The sequence below is a fragment of the Sceloporus occidentalis genome, unplaced genomic scaffold (assembly GCF_023333645.1).
Source record: "Sceloporus occidentalis isolate IW3139 unplaced genomic scaffold, rSceOcc1.0.p SCAF_3, whole genome shotgun sequence".
NCBI classification, from domain to species: domain Eukaryota; kingdom Metazoa; phylum Chordata; class Lepidosauria; order Squamata; family Phrynosomatidae; genus Sceloporus; species Sceloporus occidentalis.
Window position 1 is genome coordinate 156,868,484 of NW_028316983.1, and position 21,614 is coordinate 156,890,097.

At 39.4% G+C, this 21,614-nt stretch overlaps 1 protein-coding gene across 4 annotated transcripts in view; it reads left to right on the forward strand.

The window, feature by feature from the left end:
* Positions 1 to 21,614, forward strand: part of LOC149316967 (cadherin-20) — a 219,590-nt gene that overhangs the window by 181,557 nt on the left and 16,419 nt on the right. For all 4 annotated transcript variants that reach the window (XR_016280553.1, XM_089516594.1, XM_089516596.1 and 1 more), the window contains 4 exons: positions 3,921 to 4,174; positions 12,130 to 12,266; positions 16,391 to 16,512; positions 17,755 to 17,872. Coding sequence is in view for 3 of the 4 variants with exons in the window: in XM_089516594.1 (XP_089372720.1) it covers positions 3,921 to 4,174; positions 12,130 to 12,266; positions 16,391 to 16,512; positions 17,755 to 17,872 (631 nt within the window). In the remaining variant the exon portion in view is untranslated. The remainder of the gene's footprint in view (positions 1 to 3,920; positions 4,175 to 12,129; positions 12,267 to 16,390; positions 16,513 to 17,754; positions 17,873 to 21,614) is intronic.

Sequence of the window (21,614 nt, forward strand, 5' to 3'; positions counted from 1 at the left end):
TCTCAGTTTCTTTGCAAACATGATTCTCGAACTATACTGAAGTAAAAGTAGCTGGGGAAAGGGAAGTTTCAGTTAAGGGAATTATGTAGACTGGAGACAGATTAAGCACATCTTTAACTTCTGGGATGTAAATTGCTTCCTTCTGAGTGTTCTTTGTAAGGCAGAAGGGCTGCCACTCTTTGTCCCATTATAACAAAGCATTATAATAAGTACAACATCCCATAGAGGCTAGTATGCAAACCACCCTTCTGTCTCAGCTGTGCCATTATTCAATTTAAATTTTTAATTATGTCCAAATGTCAGCAAAAAAAATAGCTTCTATTTTTGAAACTGAAGTATGCTGCTGCTAACTGATAGAAGAACCACTCAAACGTTGACCTTAAATGAAAAGTAGCTTATGCTAACAACACAGGTTCTTTACATATCTACTTACATGTAAGCCCCACTGAGTTTAGTAGGACTTGTTACTCCCAGGTATGTGTGTACAGGATTGAAACCTAAGTCTCTCAGTCTTATTCAGGCAGGGTTTCAGACACAGCCAAAAAGTGGGGGGATTTTTAGTGTGTTCTAAAGTGGTTTTTTTATATAAAAAGTTAATATTGATTTAATACTACAATCACGTAAATGTATAAATATGACCTTCCTTACCATGTATACCCAACTATAAATTGACCTCATGTCTAAGTCGAGGGCAGGTTTTGGGGCCAAAATTATGGATTTTTATATGACCCGTGGATAAGTCGAGGGTAAAACTTATGGACATGTAATGAAGGATGTATAGGTTGAAGCAAAGAAAAACAATGCCTAAGAACTTACAAAATTCTAGCAGGCATAACTATTTGTGCCTACACTAAAGACTGGATGGATGGGAGAGTAAAAGGGGATCAGTGCTTCCAGAGCAGATTAAGCTCTTGCCTTTCACCAGGGGATGGTTTTGTGAGTGAGTGAGTGAGTGAGTGAGTGAGTGAGAGTACAGTGCTTACATCAACCCGTAGATAAGTTGACTCAGATTTTTTGGGTCAATTTTTCAACCTAAATTTCAACCTAAATTTCTACATATGTACATTTTACATTACATTTTCTATAAATCATACAATATTCAATATATGAAGCATGAATCTGAGAAATCTGTATTTGGAAACACATCCATCCTATGAGTATCCTATGAGTATTGCTATGAGGAAGATTTGACAACAGCCATAGTTCCCTACTGAATGTTTGCTACTAAAACTGGATTTTCTGTTACAGAATGTTTGAAATGGATCTTGATGTTAAAGTAGAGGCTAAAGCACTGCTGTGTTGATCAGTGCCCTTATGCAAGGATAGTAACATGCCTAAAAATGTAACTCAGTATAAGCTACCATGGACCTCTTTTAAACCTTCCATTTCAGAAAACAAAAATTAACATATTCTAATGCCTCTAAACATGACACAACTGTTTAAAGAAGCACACTTTTTATTTCGATCAAGGTTTGTACTAATTACAAAGATTGCATTTTGCTAATATTCAGTACTAAACTACCCATTATGTAAAAGTAAAGAGTGTATAACCGTTGGATTCTTGGAAATTAAATTACCAGCAGGAGTTCTCATAATGTTCTATAAGATCCTTGCAACTGTTTCCATATCTACTTTTATGGAGGTTCTTTGGTCATTCCTAAGCCTAGCTTTGCTGCTGTCACCAAGTTTCTTTTCTATAATCATTTTTATTGTTACACATAAAAGACACACATTAACTATCACTGCAGTACAATTACTGGCATCAATTTTCTTCCTGTGTATAATGCACCAAGAAAAGAGGCATGAAAACTCAGCATGGAACAAAATTTTCATCTCAAAAGGGATAAGTTAGCATGATGCCTTTTGCTATCACATTTGCTGTGTTGTAAAGACCTCCTGTAAAGTTTAGTAATAATAGTAAGATGCTTAGAAACAAGCAAAAGCAGCACATATTTAGTATTAGTGGAATACTAAAGAGCGTGCATAACTCTCTGTCATGGAAATTAATAGGATTAACAATGTTAAACATTCCTGGGTCATAGCAGTTAAAAGTATAATAATATGCTCATCCATATAACATTTTTACTGTATGTATGAAGAACTCAGCATACACAGAACTTGGAGAAGTTACTTTTTGAATTACAACTCCCAGAGTCCACCAGTGGCCATGGTTACTGGGTGATTCTGGGGGTTTTCTCCAAAAACAGAGGAACTTTACCAAGTAAAATATCATTTCTGCTAATGTTGAACTTAATCTCTGAAGCTTGAATCCAGTTGTTAGCCTCAACTGAAGAAGACCTACCAAATCAATGGAACTTACATGAGTGCTGATTTACCTATTGATTTAATGTTCTCAGTGATTTAATAGATCTATTCTACTTGAGACTGATAATTGGATGAAGGCCAGTTGTGTGTGCATGTCTTACAGAGCCAAAACAATTGTTGTTAACTGCCATCAAATCAGCTTCCACTCATGGTGATCCTATAAATGAGAAACCTCCAAGACACCATTGTGCTAAGGTCTTGAAAACTCAGGACCATGGCATCCTTAACTGAGTCTATCCACTTGCAAAGAAGTCTTCTTTTCCTGCTGCCTTCAATTTTACCAAGCATTATTGTTTTTTTCTTATGAATCGCGTGATCTCATCTCATATCCAAAGTATGATAGCCTCAGTTCAAACAAATACCATACACTTAAGAAGGCATTAGCAGACTAGGTGAAACCAAAAAGTTTGCAAAGTACAACCAAAAGTAAGTGTGTGTGTGTGTGTGTGTGTGTGTGTGTGTGTGCTGGAGCTCCTGTCATGTCATGGCCAGTCTTATCCTTTTCACCAGTCGCTTCAATTCTCCCATTCCACCAGTTTACATTTTCAACCTGCTCAGTGTTTTGCAATTACAGTACTAAGCATGCCGAGGACATTTTCTCTATAGGAGAAATTGTAGAGCAAGAAAGCATGGGATTTTGGAAAATTAAATCCTTTTCCCAGTACTGATGATGTAACTGTATTGTACTAGGTCTAAAATTTAACAAGGGATATCTTCACCCCTTTTGCACCATAATATAGTTTCTTTTTTACTTCTATAGTTGTGAGATTTTGGCTGCATCTGCAATTTGACTCCACTTCAACTGACATTGCTCAGTGCTATGGAATCGTGGGTTTTGCAGTTTGTTGTGTCACCAGAGCTCTGGGACACAGAAGCCTAAATGTGTCAAAAACTGCAAATCCCAGAATTCTATAGCACTGAGCCATGACCATTGAAATGGTATCAAATTGCATTATTTCTGCAGTGAAGATACAGTCATAGCCTCACTCAAGGGTAGAGGGTGAACATCACATTTTTCAGTTGCCAGCTCATGTTGTGCCTTATGCTGCTGCCAGATGTTCAGTAATGGGTGTTAAGGTAGCAGTGAGGTGGACATAGTGACAGTGTATTTTGCATCACAGTCAGCTGCTGCTGCTGCTGCTGCTGCTGCTGCTGCTGCTTGTTTTTGTTTTTTCAAAAGTAACTAAAGATAATTATTTGAGAAATCAGAAAATCAAAAGAATTTTTTTTAAAAAAATCTATAATAGCAACTAATTACTGGAAGGGAGGGCTTGGAAGTAAATATATGACTGATGTCAGTGGGGCCATGGATCCACTCCAGGTATTAGTCTGAATTACAAAAGAACTATCCAAGTATTTAAACCCATTCCCAAAGCAGTTAAGCACCTTGGGTATCTCCATTAAAGTCTGAACTAACACCTGGAGTGGGTCTATTGCCCCACTGACCTGAGAACCACTGAATGTAACTGCTTTTTAAAACTAATTTTCAGGCTCTGGGAATATGTTTGATTTTAAGGAAGTTGGATGGTATCGCTCAAAATACTTATTGAGATGTGTTCTATTAACTTCTTCCTCCTCTTCCTTGTGTTTTGCAGCCACTGAGCTTTGAGAGCAAGAAAACATACACTTTAAAAGTAGAGGGCGCTAATCCTCACCTGGAAATGCGTTTCTTGAGCCTAGGCCCGTTCCGTGACACTGCAACTGTGCATATCACTGTGGAGGATGTGGAAGAGCCCCCAGTGTTTGAGCCTAGCTTTTATTTTGTGGAGGTACCTGAAGATGTGGACATTGGGACCACCATACAAATGATATATGCCAAGGACCCTGATGTGACCAACAACTCTATCAGGTTTTATTCGTCACTCTAATATCCACTGTGTTGACTCCTAGCTTTCTTCCTGTTGTTTTGGATAAGTAAAACAGGTTCACAATGCCAGACCTAAATAAATCAGGTTTATAAATAAATAAGTTTAGAACAGGCAAGACAACATGCAGCCTATGGATCTAACATTGCCAGATATCTCTTCTTATAAGGGATGCCACTTATTTGAGAGCCTGAAACCATATACTTTATAGAGTTGTCAAGTGTCCCTTAATTTAAGTTGTGTCTCTTATTTATGGCTGGAAAAATATGCATTTTATGTAGACTGAATGGGAGACAAAAATCCTATATTTGGGTGTGTGGGCCCTTTAAGAAATAACAAGACTTATTTAAAAGAGCAATCAAGTATGTCACCACCAATACATTTTACCTTCCATCTCATTTTCCTCTACCTCAAAATTAGGGGGTGCTTTTTTCTAAGCATCGTAGCATGCAATCAAAATGATTGACTGGAGAGGAGGGCACAATTTTGCTTTGGTGACTGCTTTTTTATCCTAACAATAGCGCTGTGGGGTAGGTTTATCAATATGGCTGCAGTTCGCTCATGACAACCACATGAGCTTTATGGGCAAACTGAGAATTTGAATCTTATAATTCCATCATGGAAATCTATAGAATCCTGTAGAATCTTGAGTAGGAAGGGATCCCAAAGTTCACCTAATCCAGCCTCCTGCCATTGCGAGAATCAACAATGGCATGGTTCATTTTGTGTTGTACTCTGTCACTCCAACTCAAACAGGATATTATAGAGCTCAAAAAGTTGCAGAAAAGATTAACAAAAATTACATGGGGGTCAAAAAAATTTTTTTACAAGGAAAAGCTAAAATATTTGGGCTCCTGCATTCACCTGGGTAAGCCCCTTGAAGTCAAATTGGATATTAATTCTGAGTCTAGATTTTAATGTAACTGTTGTTGGATCTCAGTATCTGTTGTTTTGAAGCATTCCAGGATGAAATGTTTTTGTTGGAAAAGGTGATGTGAAGGACATTTTTTCTGTAGCTCTGACCAATTATGAGATTCAAGTCCCTTGAACTTTAATCATAGTTAACAAACATTTTTTAAAATGATTAAAACAGATTCTGTTTAAACACATATTAAGATGATGTGAGTTTTAATACATACTAAGATGGATTTTCATAAATATAGAAGCTTGTGCATCATGTAATTTATGTTAATTAGAATGTGGACAATGTTAATTTTACAGAGAAACGTGTATAAGGGGTGAAAAAGACTGGCAGCTTCAGACGGCTTCAGGAAGGTGTGGGGGCGTGGCCTTCAGATGGTGCATACCCCAATGCGGCCCCCAAGTTGGCATCACACTGCCTGCCCAACCAGGAGCACTGAAAAGCCGCTGCCATGGCAGAAAGGGTGCCCTTTTTCCAGTGCAAAAAAGAGCAGCATTTTGCTGCTTCTTTTTGTGCCAGAAAAAAGCCAGATCAGGGCCACAGTGTGCAGTTGCCACAGCCCTGATCCAGTACTCAAAGGGGCGGCAGCAAGCCATCCCTGTACTGTTATCTGTTTCAGCCCTAAGTTAACTTTTTGGCATTTGGACAGAGCACACTATGTTACCAGCTACTTTCTAATTGTTGTGTCTCTTAGCACTATTTTGAAAACCTGGTAACCTTATATAGACCACATGTGAGTAAGGCCACATTTGTGACTTACCTGGCACATCAGAAATATGAAATGCCAAATTTGGATAACAATCCATGGGAGAGCCCTTTAAACTTAACATGCTTCCTTCCTTGCTTGCTTGCTGTAAACAGCAATTTGGTCCTGAGTTTCTCCACCAAACCAGAAAACATTATTGAAATTAACTATTTTGCTTGCCATGTAAAGCTGCTATTATTATTAATCTTTCCCTGCTTACTGGCACTATTTGGCAGTGTGCTTTTTGCTAAATTGCAGTAGTGAATATCTGTGGTGTTTTGGGGGGTTGGGGGTGGAAGCAGAAGTCTTGCAAAAGTTGCCCACCCCAGAACTAGATACACTGTGCTTTATTACTCTGGAAAAGTTTCTATAGTAAAATTTCTGTCTACCTACTATTTAAATCAGAGTGGAGAATTATCAAGACCTGGTTATCCATCTAGGCAAAACCCTATCATGAAACCAAGTGAGGCAGCTGTCTCTGGCAGCAAGACGGGAGGGGAAATGGTAGTTCTCCAGTTGTTGGATTCCAATTCCTATCAAGCCCATCTAGTCCAATCAGCACATGAGACACATGATAAGCCTTGTAATCCCATGGTTTATATTGACTTAAAGCAGCTCTGCAGCATTTCAAACAGAGTTCCTTCCCAGTTCTACATGAAGATAGTAGGAATTGAACCTGAGATTTACCGTGTTCAAACTATATCCTCTGCCACTAAACTAGGAGAACATTATGTTAAAGTGTCACAGTCTGAAGTATGCAACACTCTTATCAGGATGCTTAGTTCAACATCCACCCTGAAGTAGAGTTCTAGGGAAATCAAAAGCCTGATCACACCTGTGACTTTTGATTTGTCCTACTAAAGCAAAGGTCAGCAACTTGTGCACCTGCAGGGAGCCCTCAGTTTCATTTCAAAAGCTTTCTGCAAGTCATCTGTTGAGGCCTCTGGCAAGATCCTCAGAGATCCTGCTAGGTTGGGAAAGAACAGGAAGATGCGGGAAGGAAATGGGGAGAGAAAAAGAAGGAGCATGAAAGAGACATGGGGAAAAGAGACAGAGAGAGAATGAGATGTACCACCCTAAAGCCAGCATGGGGCTCCTGTCAAATTACTCCAGAAGTCACGTGGCTCTTGCCAGTGGTGGGGAGAATTCCTTAGCTCAGTAATGTAAACTTTACCCTCTATTGCTTTTCCATTTTCATAGAGGGGTGGCGCCACATTGGTGGACTAGCAATATGCAGATTTGACCACCCATGAATCACCACGCTCATATTATTCAGTGGCAGTATGTGCACATGGATGCACTGATGCAGACACACTCACATCACTACCCATTGAATAATATGGAGCATGAACATTCGTGTTTTTTCCCATCCACAAGGGGCTCAGAACCAAATTCCCACGGATAGGAAATCCACTGTTGATCTTATAATTCTCAGCTGGCATCCTTTTAAGTAGTTGCATCATTGTAAACTGACTTAGAAGCACATAAAGTTGAATTGTGCCATTGCATAATGTTTGTATGGAGTTTATCAGACGGGGGAAATCCCATGCAAAAACAAGGGTTTAAATCGGGGGGGACCGGAAAAAGCAGGTTGATTTTCACATGACGTTGTTGTTAAAGTGGTGTTAAGCCGGGTGGAAAGTACACAGAAAGTAGACAAAAGCTGCTTCTTTTTACTTTCAGAAAATCCCAAAAGTAAAAAGGAGTTGCTTTTGTCTACTTTCTGTTCAGGTTAATACCACGTTAACAACGATGTGTATGACAATCAACCCACTTTTGTGGGTTTTTTCCAGCTTTTAAATCCCATGTTTGCAATGGGATTTCCCCTGTGTGATAAACTCCTTTGTTCAGTAGGGGAGCAAAGGTGTGGCTACATCTTGAGGCCCACTGTGCAATGCTTTCTGAACACACTGGAAACTTTCAAATCCTCTTATTCCCAGCTTCCTTGACATCTGGATTGTCCGCACTGGGAGATGCTGATTGCCTGAATGCCTGGCCTGATTAATTCAGAATGGAGATTACATAAACAGTTCAAAAGACTCAAGTACATTTGAAAACCAGTTATTAATAATAGGCAAACATATGCAGAAAATACAAGACAAAGGCCCCACCTGTGCTCTATGACACTGGTGATTAATGCAGCACTGCTAATCACAAAGCCATATTCAGTTTCAGATACAAGTTAGCTGTAAACTGTTCAAGGAGAAATTTTAATAGGCCTTTCCAAGGAAGATCATTATTTTGCCATCTTCAAAAGCTTTTATGGAGATTTCCTTACTAAATTTAATGCATTAGGAAACATCTTTATTTTAAAAGGAGGAGAGCAGAGACAACAAATATGCTTTCTTATTATTATTTCTTGTGGAAAATAAACCTATTTTTCTTCCCTGCCAGTCATTTTACAATGCCGTATACCAAGAGACATCTTGGTCGGTTATTTCTTCAGCTCGGTAGTAAAGATACATTGTTTATATAGCTCCGCCTCACTGTTTCTAAATCACTTCACATATGTTTCTCAATAATTCTGATTATAATCCCCACATTAGTGAAATGGATGCCTTCCGTTTCATCCCTAGAAGTTATTGAAAAGGCACAGACATGCTAACCCTGGGATTTGTTATCTGAGGTTGTGAGCCTCTGAGTCATTTTTGACTTATCATGACCCTATCATGGGGTTTTCTTGGCAGAGTGGGTTTGCCTTTGCCTTTCTCTGAGGCTAAGACATTTGCTGTGACTTAGCCAACATTGCCCAGTGGATTTCCGTGGCCAAACGAGGATTCAAAACATGGTCTCCCAGGGTCCTAGTCCAACACTTACACCACTTGCTCTCTACCACCTAAGATGGTAAGGTGAAATGCTCTGAGTTTATTTGTACACAAGAGAAGGCTCAGCTGCAGATTGCATAGTTAACATACAGTGTGGTCTGGACTTCAGCTTCCGATCTCTGTTCAGCACTCGCATACTTTCCAAACTTCAGGATGTAGGTATAGGATTGCAGCCCTTGAGACAACATTCAACAAAATGATGTTTGAGATCAGAGGACCCGTATTCAAGTTAAAACATATCCTTGCTTTCATTTTGCTGGTAGTCACAAGATTTACCAGTCTTTCAAAGAAATCAACAATATATGCCTGATTCCTAATTTGGAACTGAAATTTGGAAGCTTCCTCTTAGCTATACCAATGTAAAAGACCATCTAGGTGCTCAGAATGTTTTTCATACATTATTTTAGTTATCAACAAAAGGTAGGACTGTATAATATAGAATTCTGTATTATGAATCATAGGTTAAATTGGAGTAATAATAGCTTCTTTGCAAGGACAGTCTATGATGTTTTGTTACCAGCAAATGGCATTCCCCTCCCTCAAGTCAAAGTATATCGTACACAAAGTCAGACAAGTCGTTGGAGCACACAAAGCAGAAAATACTACATTTTGCAGTGCTTTTGTGACACTGAAACTCTGCTACCTGAAGTAGTTGATTCACCTTGCCTAATGGCAGGGCAATGGTATGGAATCCTGGAATTTGTAGTTTGCTGTGGCACCAGAGCTTTCTGACAGAGAAGGCTAACTGCAAATCCCATAGCATTGAGCAATAACAGTTAAAGTGGTGTCAAACTATGTTAATTCTCCAATGCAGATGCATCCTGAGTCAAGATCTGGATGTGGAATGACCCCTTTATGCTTTTAATAATTTACTTACTTAAGTAGGTAGATTAATGTCAATTCTACAGGTATCTATCGCTAACACATTCTGGAGTGGAGTTAAAATTCCCCAAGACAAACAGTAATATTTTAGTTTGTGAGAATTCTCTGACTGAGAACTTGGTGAGGTACTAGAACTCTCTGACTGAGAACTCAAAATTGTGCTCCCTCAACTGCAAATCCCAGAATTAAATAGCACAGAATCATGGTGGTTAAAGTGAAATCAATAGTGCTATAAGTATTAAGTGTTGTGAAAGGCCCCTGAATGTAGTAAGCAACACAAATTCATTTAAATTCTGTGCCATAATTCTGGTAATCTGAGCTATCCAGATTCAGGCCAGTTTCTTGAGCAGAATGCTAGGCCAAGTTGTTTATTTCCACTCTAATATCTTCTTGTTACCTGATTCCTTTGCCAAATTTTGCAGCTTTTGACATCTTCAAAAGTTTATCCTAGGATTACTGGAAATGCTGATATTGAGTGTGATATGACTCAAATCAAATTAACAGCTGCTCTGTTTCTTAAATAAGGGCATATGAAATGCCATGGAATTAGCCACTCCTCAACACTGAATCATTCAGATCATTGAGAGTTTTCCTGACTACATTGGCAGTAGGAGCAGGATGAAGCACTGAATGTTAATTCAGATGGTGCAATGCCCCCAAACCTTTCAGAATAGGTCCCATACTCATATCACCTATTCTCCCACCTACAGCCACACAGGCCTACTTTCATTAGTGATAGTTAAAACTAACTAATCGTGGATGGGTTCAATAGACAGCAGTAGGCCTAGAGCGAAGACATTTAAGTTTTATATGAAAGTTCTGGATGTGCACAGAGTGAAGGAGTGTTTTGCTGGCAATAATGTTTCTCTTGCTTGGAATAGTGCAAAACGATAACATGCAGGTGATGCTATCAAGAAAGACAAAAGTGTATGCAACATAGTCAGGTCCTGGTCTGTCATCTGGATTCCAGGCCCTGATCATTTGTACCACCTCCTTCCCCCATCAGCCCTGGACCTCATCTCAGCAAAAATGAACATAACAATGAATTGTCTTGTTCTGCATCTGTGGAAATCAAGACTAGCCTTCAATTTCCAGATGCTCACAAAGAGGCTATCAGGATGAGATCCATTCCCAATTACAGGGGTGGTAATCAGAGACATAAATTTGAGGTTTGCTTCAGCTATCCTATCTCATTATTTCAAATGCCATCTAAGACAGAGGCCATGACCCAGTTCCATAAATTAATTATACACTGTCAGAATGACCCCTGTGAATGTTCAGTCTTTTGAAAGCCCCGTCATATTCAGTGGGGCTTACTTGGAAAGCGACAAACTCTCCCTCATTAATGCGTACTAAGAAGCTATATTAGTACATTGTCTGCTTCTGGGAGAGGTCAGACAAGATGATCTTCAGCTCAGTAATTCTAAGATTCTAAATTAGTCTTGGGTTTCACCTTTCCAGTGCAATCTTTGTGCAGAAGTATGCTCTCTGTTTTCATTGAGACATCTTTCCCTTTGTCTGGATGGTATCCTAATGACATGCTCTTCAACTAACCTGATTTTGCCAGGACAGTCTCAATTAATCCCCTGTCATCTCATTTATCCAGCTGCTTTTAAAATGTCCCAGTTTCTCTCTGTTTTTCACTTTCCCCCTTTGTTCTCAGCTTCCTTCAATTGTTCTAAACTGAGTTCAAAGTGCAAAGGTAGTTTGCTTTTAGTTAGCTCAGAGGCCAAGGGAGAGGTAAGGAGGCCACGGAGTCTTGCCCTTCTCAGTAGGGTCATGCAAAAAGAAACTGCTGCAGCCTTTCCTAGCCTATGTAATCTTTCTCATTAATAACTCTTGCCACGTTGGTCACACTCTGGTGTTGGTTGAAGACTATGTAATAATTCTATTTTAGAGTTTCACATTGTATGAAGAGTTGCACATTGCATGTATTCTATATTAGTTTCTATAACTGGTTTTATTTTCCCAATTCTTTTACTTTCCGGTATTTGGAGATAAGATACAACTCTGCAGAATGTTCCAAGCATAAATGCAACACAGCATTATGCAAGTTTTTCAGTGCCCAGAGAAATAAAATAATAGAATTGAAAATTATCACAAATTGTTTGCTCCCATTCCTGTTACGTTAGCCAATGTTAAAAGACCATTTAGAGAGCCAATGTGGTGTAATGGTTTGAGCGCTGAACTATGATTCTGGAGACCAGGGTTTGAATCCTCACTCAGTCATGGTGACCCCCTGGGCAAGCCATACTTTCTCAGACTCATAGGAAGGCAGAGATCAATCCTCTTTAAACAAATCTTGCTAAGAAACCCCCATGACAGGTTCACCTTAGGCTCACCATAAATTGAAAACAACTCAAAGACACAGAACAACAACAAGAACAACGACAACAAAAGATTATTTGGGATCCAGTCACCAAACCACATTTTATAGGTAGTATCTGAACTATAAAAAAAACCAGAGAATTAAAAATCTGTATTCTAACAAAGATGAACTAAACCCTTATTTTTTAACAGTGCAACCTCCTGAAAATAATGCTGTGTAAATGTGTACTTTTGCAGATATTCCATTGATCGAAGCAGCGATCCTGGACGCTTCTTTTATGTTGACATTGCAACAGGGGCTCTGATGACAGCAAGACCTCTGGATCGGGAAGATATTTCATGGCACAATATCACTGTGTTGGCCCACGAGCTGAGTAAGGCGAACAACAATCATGGATTTAATATGAAGGGATGGCACAGCCAGTGTTGAAAGATTAGTTTCAGATGTATCAGCTGTCCCTGATGTATCATTGCTTCCATGCCAATTCTCCTTTTAATTATATTTTATTGGTTTCTAACATAGAAATTCAAGAGCTGTTTCAGTATGTTAGCCAAAACCCAGTACTGTATAATATTGGCAGTAGCACTGGAATTTTCAGTTCTATCCCTGCAGTTCTATCCCTGCCTGAATATCAGCTCTGGAGGATTTTGCAGCCCTGAGGAGCAGGATTTGGGATGGAGGGGCAGTCAAGGGACCACAACAAGAGGTGTTCTCTCTCCCCTTGTCCTGTATTCTACTCTTCTGTGAAAGGAAATACAACACTGGATACAGCCCCAATTAAACACAGTATTTCCACATATCTTCCAGCTAGATGCTTCCTGATGTCTATTTATGTTGTTGTTACTATGCTCATTTACAGTATTCCTGTATTTCAAATTATGGTCCAGATCCTGTGGTTAGTCATGACTAGAATAGACCCTCTGAATCTTTGAAATTTACCTACATGTGGACTTACCATTCAACAAATGATTGAATGGGTCTGTTGTAGTTTGGAGTAACTAACAGGATACCAGCCTATCTTTAATTATTAGATTTTTAACCTTTAGTAGGGAAACCAGATTCTATAATACACACAAAACAAAAAGAGTGTGATTACAGAGTCCTTCAGATCCCTCTCCATTGCAGTTTATATGTGCATATCCTAGACCACTTAATAGCACTTAAGGGACTGAGAGCAGATTGCATATTATGAATGCCACCTTCCCTTCCCTCTTCCTTTTTGGAGAAAAAAATTCACCTCCTCTGCCTAAACTGCATTTAAAGGAAACATTGGCTTCATCTGCACTGCAGACACAATCCAGTTTGACACCACTCTAACTGCTATGGCTCAGTGCTGTGGAATTCCCAGAATGGCAGTTAAAGCAGCGGTGAACCAGATTATTTCTGCAGTTTGGATGCATTCCATGTCTTCCATGGTCAGAAGAGCTCTATTCAATTAAGATGCTTCCGAACTATTTGGGGTGACTTTCCATCATCCCCTAAACCCCCACCTTCTCCTCATTCAGTTCAACTGGGTCCTCTAATACTCAAGATAGCAATTTCAGGGGGCTGCAGAATCTGGCCAGAGTTTCCATTCCACCAGTATTTAAACCGAGCAACCCCTGCCAGGCTATCAGTCCTTTAACTATTGCTAGGAGGAGGACAGTATTAAGGCTACATCAGCCATATGAAATGCATATTTATATGCACTTCAGTGGAAGTCACATTATGTGTCTGATTGAGAGAATAAAACTTGCATTTAATTTTTATGCTCTGTGGGGGTATTCTTCTGATAAAAAGGGAAGCATTTGTTTCCTTAAATCATTAATATTCAAGGAAATTGTTGTTTCAATTCCTTCTGTTTTTTAAAAAAAATGTAGCTAAGATAAGAGCTAGTACAGGCACGCACAAACACACATGCACACACATCAGGAATATTAGTAGCAAAAACAGATGCTCTGAATATTGCAGGGCTTATCAGAGTAGAGAGCAGCATTATCAGGGAGGATTGGATAGCTCAGGGAATTGCTAATGAGCTGAGAGCCCTTCACTTCTAGGTCACTGGTTCAAACCTTCCTTGAGTCAGTAGTGAGTGACTGTCATTACCATCTGCTTACTTTTTATACTACCCTGTGGAATGTTTCTTTTTATACTGCCCTGTAGAAAAGATTTTGTAATAAAACTTGTTCAGGGCAGAAAAAGCTGCTTGCCAGTTTTTCAAATACGCTGTACCAGAACTTAGTTTGGGGTTAATGCTACTTTAGAATTACTGTGGCACTTTTGAGTATAACCCTCTGCCCATTCAGGTCAAAGATTCAGTCTATGAGATACTGTGCATGGCATTAGTGTTCTGGTAAAGGGAAAGGATCATCAAAACAAAACTTATTTAATATGGAGTTCTCATCCTCTTCCCTGTAACTGCATGATACAACACCATCATGCCCTGAGTTTCTCTAGCCCAAACAATCCTGATATTGTGATAGCATTGCATCACATAGTAGGGATGTAATTTTTCACTAATTTTCTTCTCAAAAGAAGTAATCAGTCATTGTAGTACTTTTCTTCCTGCTGTGAGAACGTATTTAAAAGAACCCACACAGTTTTTCACAATTCAGAACCTATTATGTGCAAAATTCACATGTGGTTGTTTTGTACCAAAACAATCATTTTCAGTGCTAGAAACAGCACTTCCTGTGCAGGAAAAAAGTTATTTCCTATGCAGAACATGCTGAAATTAAGGACATTTTGTGCAAACTTTGCGCATTTTTGCACAGGAAAGTTGTTTTTGCATAGAAATATTATTTTGCACACAGAAAGTGCTTCACAAAACAACCAGCAGAATAAGCAGAATAAAGCCTGAACTGCAAATAGTATCATCAGTTCAGATTTCTTCTTGTCAGAGTTTCTCAACCCTCAGATAACATGTTTTTCAGCCATTTTTTGAATATTTTGGAATGGTATCTCCACCCCATTACATGGTTTCACCAAAACACAGAGAGTAATGTTATTCAGACACCAGACACCACAAAAATGGCAGACCTGTTACTTGTTGTTTTCAGGTTCCACATAACATCTAATCAAATTCATCGTGGGATATGATGTCATGAAGTGGAAAGTCATGCCATGGTGACACACCATGAGATTTTTTGTGTGTATGAAACAAATTGTTTCCAGTCTGAAATTGAAACAAACAAGGATGATTCAGGCATACACATTCTCACACCTTTTTAAATTGCCTATTTATAGAAGCTGACATAGTCAAAGACAGGGCTTATTGAAGTGATGTGGCCCAACAAGAACTGTGTGGAGGAGTCCTTTGCGTGAATCAGCACCTTGGTGCTCTATTTACATGAATTTTCTATAATTGCTGGGTTCCATCTTTGAGCTGCTGTGATAATGCACATCATGGTGGTTGCTCATAGAGTTGTTGCATGTTTTAGAAAGTTTCTGGTTTGTAAAACTGGCATGTCCAATAAGTGTATGGACACTGGAAACCCCATGCAATTCTATGTGCAGTCACACTGGTGTGCCAGCTATCTGAAATGAGCATCTCTGGAGATGGGTTAGGTTTCTACTATCTGCATATACGGTATTTGGTACAAAACTAATTAATCATTATGAAGCCAACATCACTGTGTTAGAGGATGTTATCAGTGCTCAAATGCTCTCAGTCTAAGTCAGGAGTGGATAACTGAAAGAAAGAAGATGGCAGCATGAGCTTTCGTAGACTTCATTCTGCTTTCTCCGATGCATTTAGTGGAGTGGAAACCAGGGACAGACATATATATGCCATTGCTATATGATATTGTCCTAAGGACTGGAGCGCAGCTTTGGCACAGCTTCTGGCCTCTAAACTGTGTGTGTCATTTAAACAGCATACCTCCAAAGTGACCTCTGATGCAGCTTTATTTTGGCCTGTCTGGTCGGGCCCTATATGTCTGTCCCTGGTTTCCACTCCATTAAATACATCTGAGTAAGTAGACTGAAGTCTACAAAAGCTCATGCTGCCAACTTCTTTCTTTCAGTGAGTCTCAAAGATGCTTAAAGATCTCTCTACATAATGATTCTACAGACTAGTACAGCTATATCTTTGAATTCAGGAGAGGATAGTGTGTGGTTCCAGATTTTGTTGCACTTCAGGTTCTATGGAACCTCAACATTGGCTATTCTGTATAGTGCTAATTGGAATTGTAATCCTGTACCTTCAGGAGAGCAACATGACCAACCATGATTAAGTAAAAAATAATAATAAAGATTTCTGACTATTCTAATCTAAAATTGCAGAGGTAAATGCAACAGGCGTCTTATAAAATAGGCTGGCATGTTTCCAGTGACATATAGATAACTAAATCAGGGCCTCAAGAGCTCCACCAGTATGTCTTAACCTGCTGCCTGCCCACCTGCTTTTCTTGGGCAGTGTATTCTCCCTTCAAAAACTCTAATGTAATTGACAGTCCCAGGATTAATTTATGCCATCATAAAACTCCACTGATTTCAATTTGTTCTACCTTCTTTCAGACAATCCTTCACAGGTTGGCAGTGTTTCAGTCACAATAAAAGTCCTGGATGTGAATGACAATGCTCCAGAATTTCCCAGGTTTTATGAGGCCTTTGTATGTGAAAATGCAAAAGCTGGACAGGTAAGAAGCCAAGAAAAAACTGGGTGGATAAGACTGGCATTACCAGATGTGCAGATACCCCACTTAATGGCCTTAGCTAACAACGAGACTGGACTAAAATGTTTGGGGATTCATTACACCAGTCTCCAAGGAGAGGCAAATAAATTCAGTGTTATTTAAAAAAAAGCAAGAGTTACACTTCTGGATTCCAGATGCAATTCTAGTGAGGTCACTTTAGATCCCATCTGGGTGGCTCCCATAGAAAGGATAGCTCTACTTTCTTTTCTTAAAAGGAACTCCTTAATTATTAACAAATGCAACCCCACCCCACCAGCTCAGAATAGATCTAAGCTACTGTAAAATACAGTGATTTGCATACCCAAACATACCCATACACCTTGAAAAAAGTGGGGAAATTGGCCCAAATCAGCTAGTTTTGAAATTAAAAAGGATGTGATGTCACTTCCAATCATGTTGGGAGCACTGGTGTATACTTCCAGGGAGGTACAAAGATGCAAATTGATGCCTGCCCACTCTGCAATTGCCCACCCTTGATTTAACAACTGCCTACATTACTGGATTTAATTTTTAAAAATATACTTTATTGAAAATGTTTAAAAGTATTCAAAAGCTACAGAAATTATAAATAAACATAAATGCAGTTGCCGCAGCCCCAATCTGGCTGTAAAAGGGGTGGCTGGAGACCGCCCCTTTGGGGCTGACTGCACAGCCCCTATGTAACAGGATTGTGGCTGTGTCACTGGATTGGTGCAGACTTGACTTTTTTATTGCCTGTTTTCTCCAGCCCTCTTTGGCTTTTCTGCCAGGGGAAACAAGAAAAGCAAAACCTGGAGAACACAAAATAAAATCTACAGAAATACATCTCAGGATGCTCAAAAATGGTTTATTTATTATCTGAAAATTCCAAAGCATTTCAGACCATGAACTCTTAGGAGAGGGAAGTAAATGAACTCAGGATGTTCTGCAGCGTCACACTGCTGAAGTATGTATAGTCCATCTGAATGTGTCATTTGGTGAACTTGTCCTTCTTATGTTTGGGGCAGATTAGGTTTACCTATCTTGCTTGACTATCCACTGATTCCGCACAGCATTCTGATTGCCTCCATGGTCCTCTGCTCCCTCAGCAAGATGCTTCTGTTCAAATGCTAGGCTTTCTTTCTTTTCAATGTAATCCTTGAAAGCTATTTTCTCCCTCCACTGGAGCTGTCATCAATCTCTTTGTTTTGCTCTTCTGTTCTACAGCTTATTCAGACAGTGAGTGCAGTAGACCAGGATGACCCACAGGAGGGACAACACTTCTACTATAGCTTGGCTCCCGAGGCAGCTAACAACCCCAATTTTACTCTAAGGGACAATCAAGGTAATTGGAGTGGACACCCATTTGTTTTGCTAACTAATGTCTTCTGCAATGAGTTCAACTTCAGCAGCTCTGGTTTAACACTACGTCACAAGATTGCTGTTGCAAGTAATGCCAAGTGACACCTGCTTCTTAAAGGCAGCAACGAAATGACATATTATTTTACACTTTGAACAGTTATACAGAATTTGTGCCTGTATACGTATTTCCCAGTGACAGGTTCTTTTATTTTGAAGAATTATGCCAATGTTATGCAAAGCCAAGCCCTTGGTGTCATGCTGGGGGCATCTTCTGTGAATGGGATTCTGCTCAAAATGCTTTAAAGGTCAAGTTTAAAACTGGACTGGGTGGATGGTTGGAGAGGTACGATTTTGCTCATCTTATAACCCAAGCTTACACAGAGTGAAAGACACACTAGCATAAATATTATTGTATTTTCTTAATATTTCAAATGTTTCTTTTTCTTTCTTTTCTTAGCTCTTTTCTTCTTAATTTAATTAAAACATAAGTGACTTCATATGGACGGACATTTCTCACAGAGGTGACAGGGAGGTTTTTGTTTGTTTGTTTGTTTGTTTGTTTTTAAGATAAAGCTAGAAGAATATTGTATCAAGAGGCCACAAGGAACCACAGAAAAACTGGGCATGGGACGTATATGACATTTTCAAACATTTCTGTAGAGATAAATATATGTTCCCATGTTTGGGATAACAATGAGAATGTAAGAGAACCAGAGAGTTTGGTATATCAAGGTTTGTGGGACTGAATCAGACCAATGATGCTCCTGAATAAAAACTACTTAAGGCCCAACATTCCTTCCTATAAGCCATATACATGGAAATCCACTGAAATGATTGCTACGATATGTATCAATTTATGTGGGAAGTTATATCCATTTGACTGATGCATAGTTGCATGGATCTCATCCTGGCTAGTTATATTGAAAACAAGAGGGATGCCCTTACATGCATAACCCCATTTTGTCATGGCTGCCCAAGAATGTTTGCTGCCTGAGACAAAAGACAAAGTGTCACATTTCTCTGTTCTATATGCAGAATCCCCATTGCACTTGAGCAGAGAAGAGCAGCAGACTAGAGTTTAGGCCGGGGGTGTGGGGCATGCTGTGTAACACACACAAGTCTATCCTCCAAAACAAGGGAAGTTCATAAGAAATTATTGGCGGACTCCCACTACTGTTCCCACCCCTGAATCTGATACCTGAATTGGTTGCCTTATTGTCTAAAGGAAAAAGGAGGGAAGAAGGAATCCAGAACACCTTTGAGACTAATTGATTTGTTTCATTCATATTAATATTTTTTCATTCATATTAGTCTGCTTCTTCAGATTGAATTAGACCTGAAGCCACAAGTCTATTATAGTTATAAGGTCTTGGGGGTGAGGTCAGAGTATGATAGGATGCGGAAAGATGGAAATTGTGACTCAGACTCAGGTGTAAGATGATACAGTATGTCAACCAGCTGGTCTATAGTTCTGAGGCGTGAAAGCAATATTTAAAACAATGTTTAAGAAAGTCAGTAGTTAAAGCAGTATCAAAACTGTACTGAAGGAATACTTAAGCAATGCTTAAGTAATATCTGAGGCAATGCTCAAGAAAAAGTATGAAAACATTGCTAAAGAGGGTCAAGAATAGGAAACTCTTCTGAGGAGTTTGTTCGTCTGAGGCAAATTATTTAGCTCATGAGCAATAGTGACAACCCAAATATTAATGGATAGATTGTGCCAAGAAACCAATATTATCATTCATATCTCTGCTAATAGATTGAAATTTGTGGATATAGCCCATCTTCACTATTTCTCTGCCTAATGGTAGAGCTGGCCCTTCATTTTGCACAGTGTTGTATGGGTTCTTTTTGGTAGGAACGGACAGTAGCCAAGCAGACAGAATCTTTATATAAGTGTAGCTATGTAAACCCTTACTCCACCCTAAACTCACCCAAGGTCTTTTGCAGTTGGAAATAATTTCTGGTTTCAGGTTTAAGCTTTTGTAAAACCATTTTGTCCACTCCTGTTTTACAATGATGGCTCTCAGGACAGAAAACAAATTATTACAAAGATGAAATCTGAAAACAAGGAAAATAAAAAAAAATGCGGTCACACCATTAAAACAGGTTTTAAAAGCAGAGACTAAAAGCATGGCTTTCATCAAACAATACAGGGGCTTTTTAAAAAAGAGCTTGGAAAAGAGCACATGTCATGGCAACACGATATGTAAAATAAAAGGGTCTTTGCATGGCACTGTAAAAACATCAAAGTAAAAAAAAATGGATCTCTCTGATGAGAACAAGTCAGAAATGCCCCCGTATTCACCATCCAGCAGGCAAAGGCATTCAAAACAGGGCTTCTGATGAAGAACTCAGAACTAAATATTCCTCCCGATTGGCCTAAAGTACAGCAAATTCATGTGATACAGTTTCTTGGGATTTGCCTCTTGTTCTCACCTCTATGTCCAATTCATTCCATTCATTTCTTGGATCTGCACTAGAGCTCTTCCAATACCTTTTTTAAGGGCTATGGTTTGCGCAGGTGGTCCTGTGGTTTAAAGGATGTATTTTCTTACTTATAGTGCAGAAGTGCAGTTTTACTAACATAGATATACACTATATCACTGTTAGAGAGGGAGAGGAAGAGAGAGAAGTTAACATACTCTTCCTATATGTGTCAGAATGAAAAAGTGGGAATAAAATATTGCAGCAGGTGCCAGAAATTGCCAAGAAATAGGCCAGGACATCAGAAACATTGTTCGGATGTTTAATAAAAGCTCAAAGACTGCAGCAAGAAATACTACAATGACCAGATACATTTGCACAATCTAGAATAACCACGAGATAGGACTGTGTGAAAAGAGGTGATCCTTCAAATGGTACAGCATCTCTATCTTTTGTCAACCGCAGTTCTATGCCTTCGGTAAGCTGAGAGAAACCTGACAAAAGTTTCATCTACACCAGCCAGAATATCCAGGCTGCTCCTGGAGTATTCTGGCCCTGGAGCTGCCTCAGATTCAACCCTTTTACCTCCACACTCTGTAGTGATGCTATCTATATACATGCTCTGCTGTGACACCTGACACTACTACCATTGGCACAAGTTGATCACTCTGAGGTCAAAAACACATGGCTGTGTTTCCTCACCATTTTCCCTATTCTGTCTGTGACTCCTTTGATGTATAGTTAAAAAACTTTCCCGTTGCTTGTCTTCACTCCTCTGGGTTTTTCTGGGTCTGGCAGCCCTTCTGATGTCTGAGCTAGAGTAATCATTAGCTTGTAGAGCCCGATCTAGGTGCTTCAATTCATCTTCCAAGAAGTTGGGTTCACAGATCCGTTTTGCCCTGTCTACCAGTGTTTTGATTGTACTTATTTTTTGTCCTGGGTGATGGTTGGAGTTCTTGTGCAGGTGTCTGTCCATGTGTGTAGGTTTTCTGTATACTGTGTGGCCCAACCATTGGTTTGGTTTGCGGATGACTAGGACATCCTTTTCTTTTGCCATTGTGAATTGGATGTTAGGGTGGATGTTGTTCAGATGGTTCAGAAACACAGCCAGATCTTCTTCTCCATGGCTCCAAATGATGAAAGTGTCATCCACATATTGGAACCATGTTGTGGGCTTTTTTGGTGCTGTTTCCAGGGCATGCTTTTCAAAGTGTTCCATGTAAAAGTTTGCTATCACAGGGCTCAGAGGGCTTCCCATTGCTACCCCATCTCTCTGTTCATAGAATCCATTGTCCCAC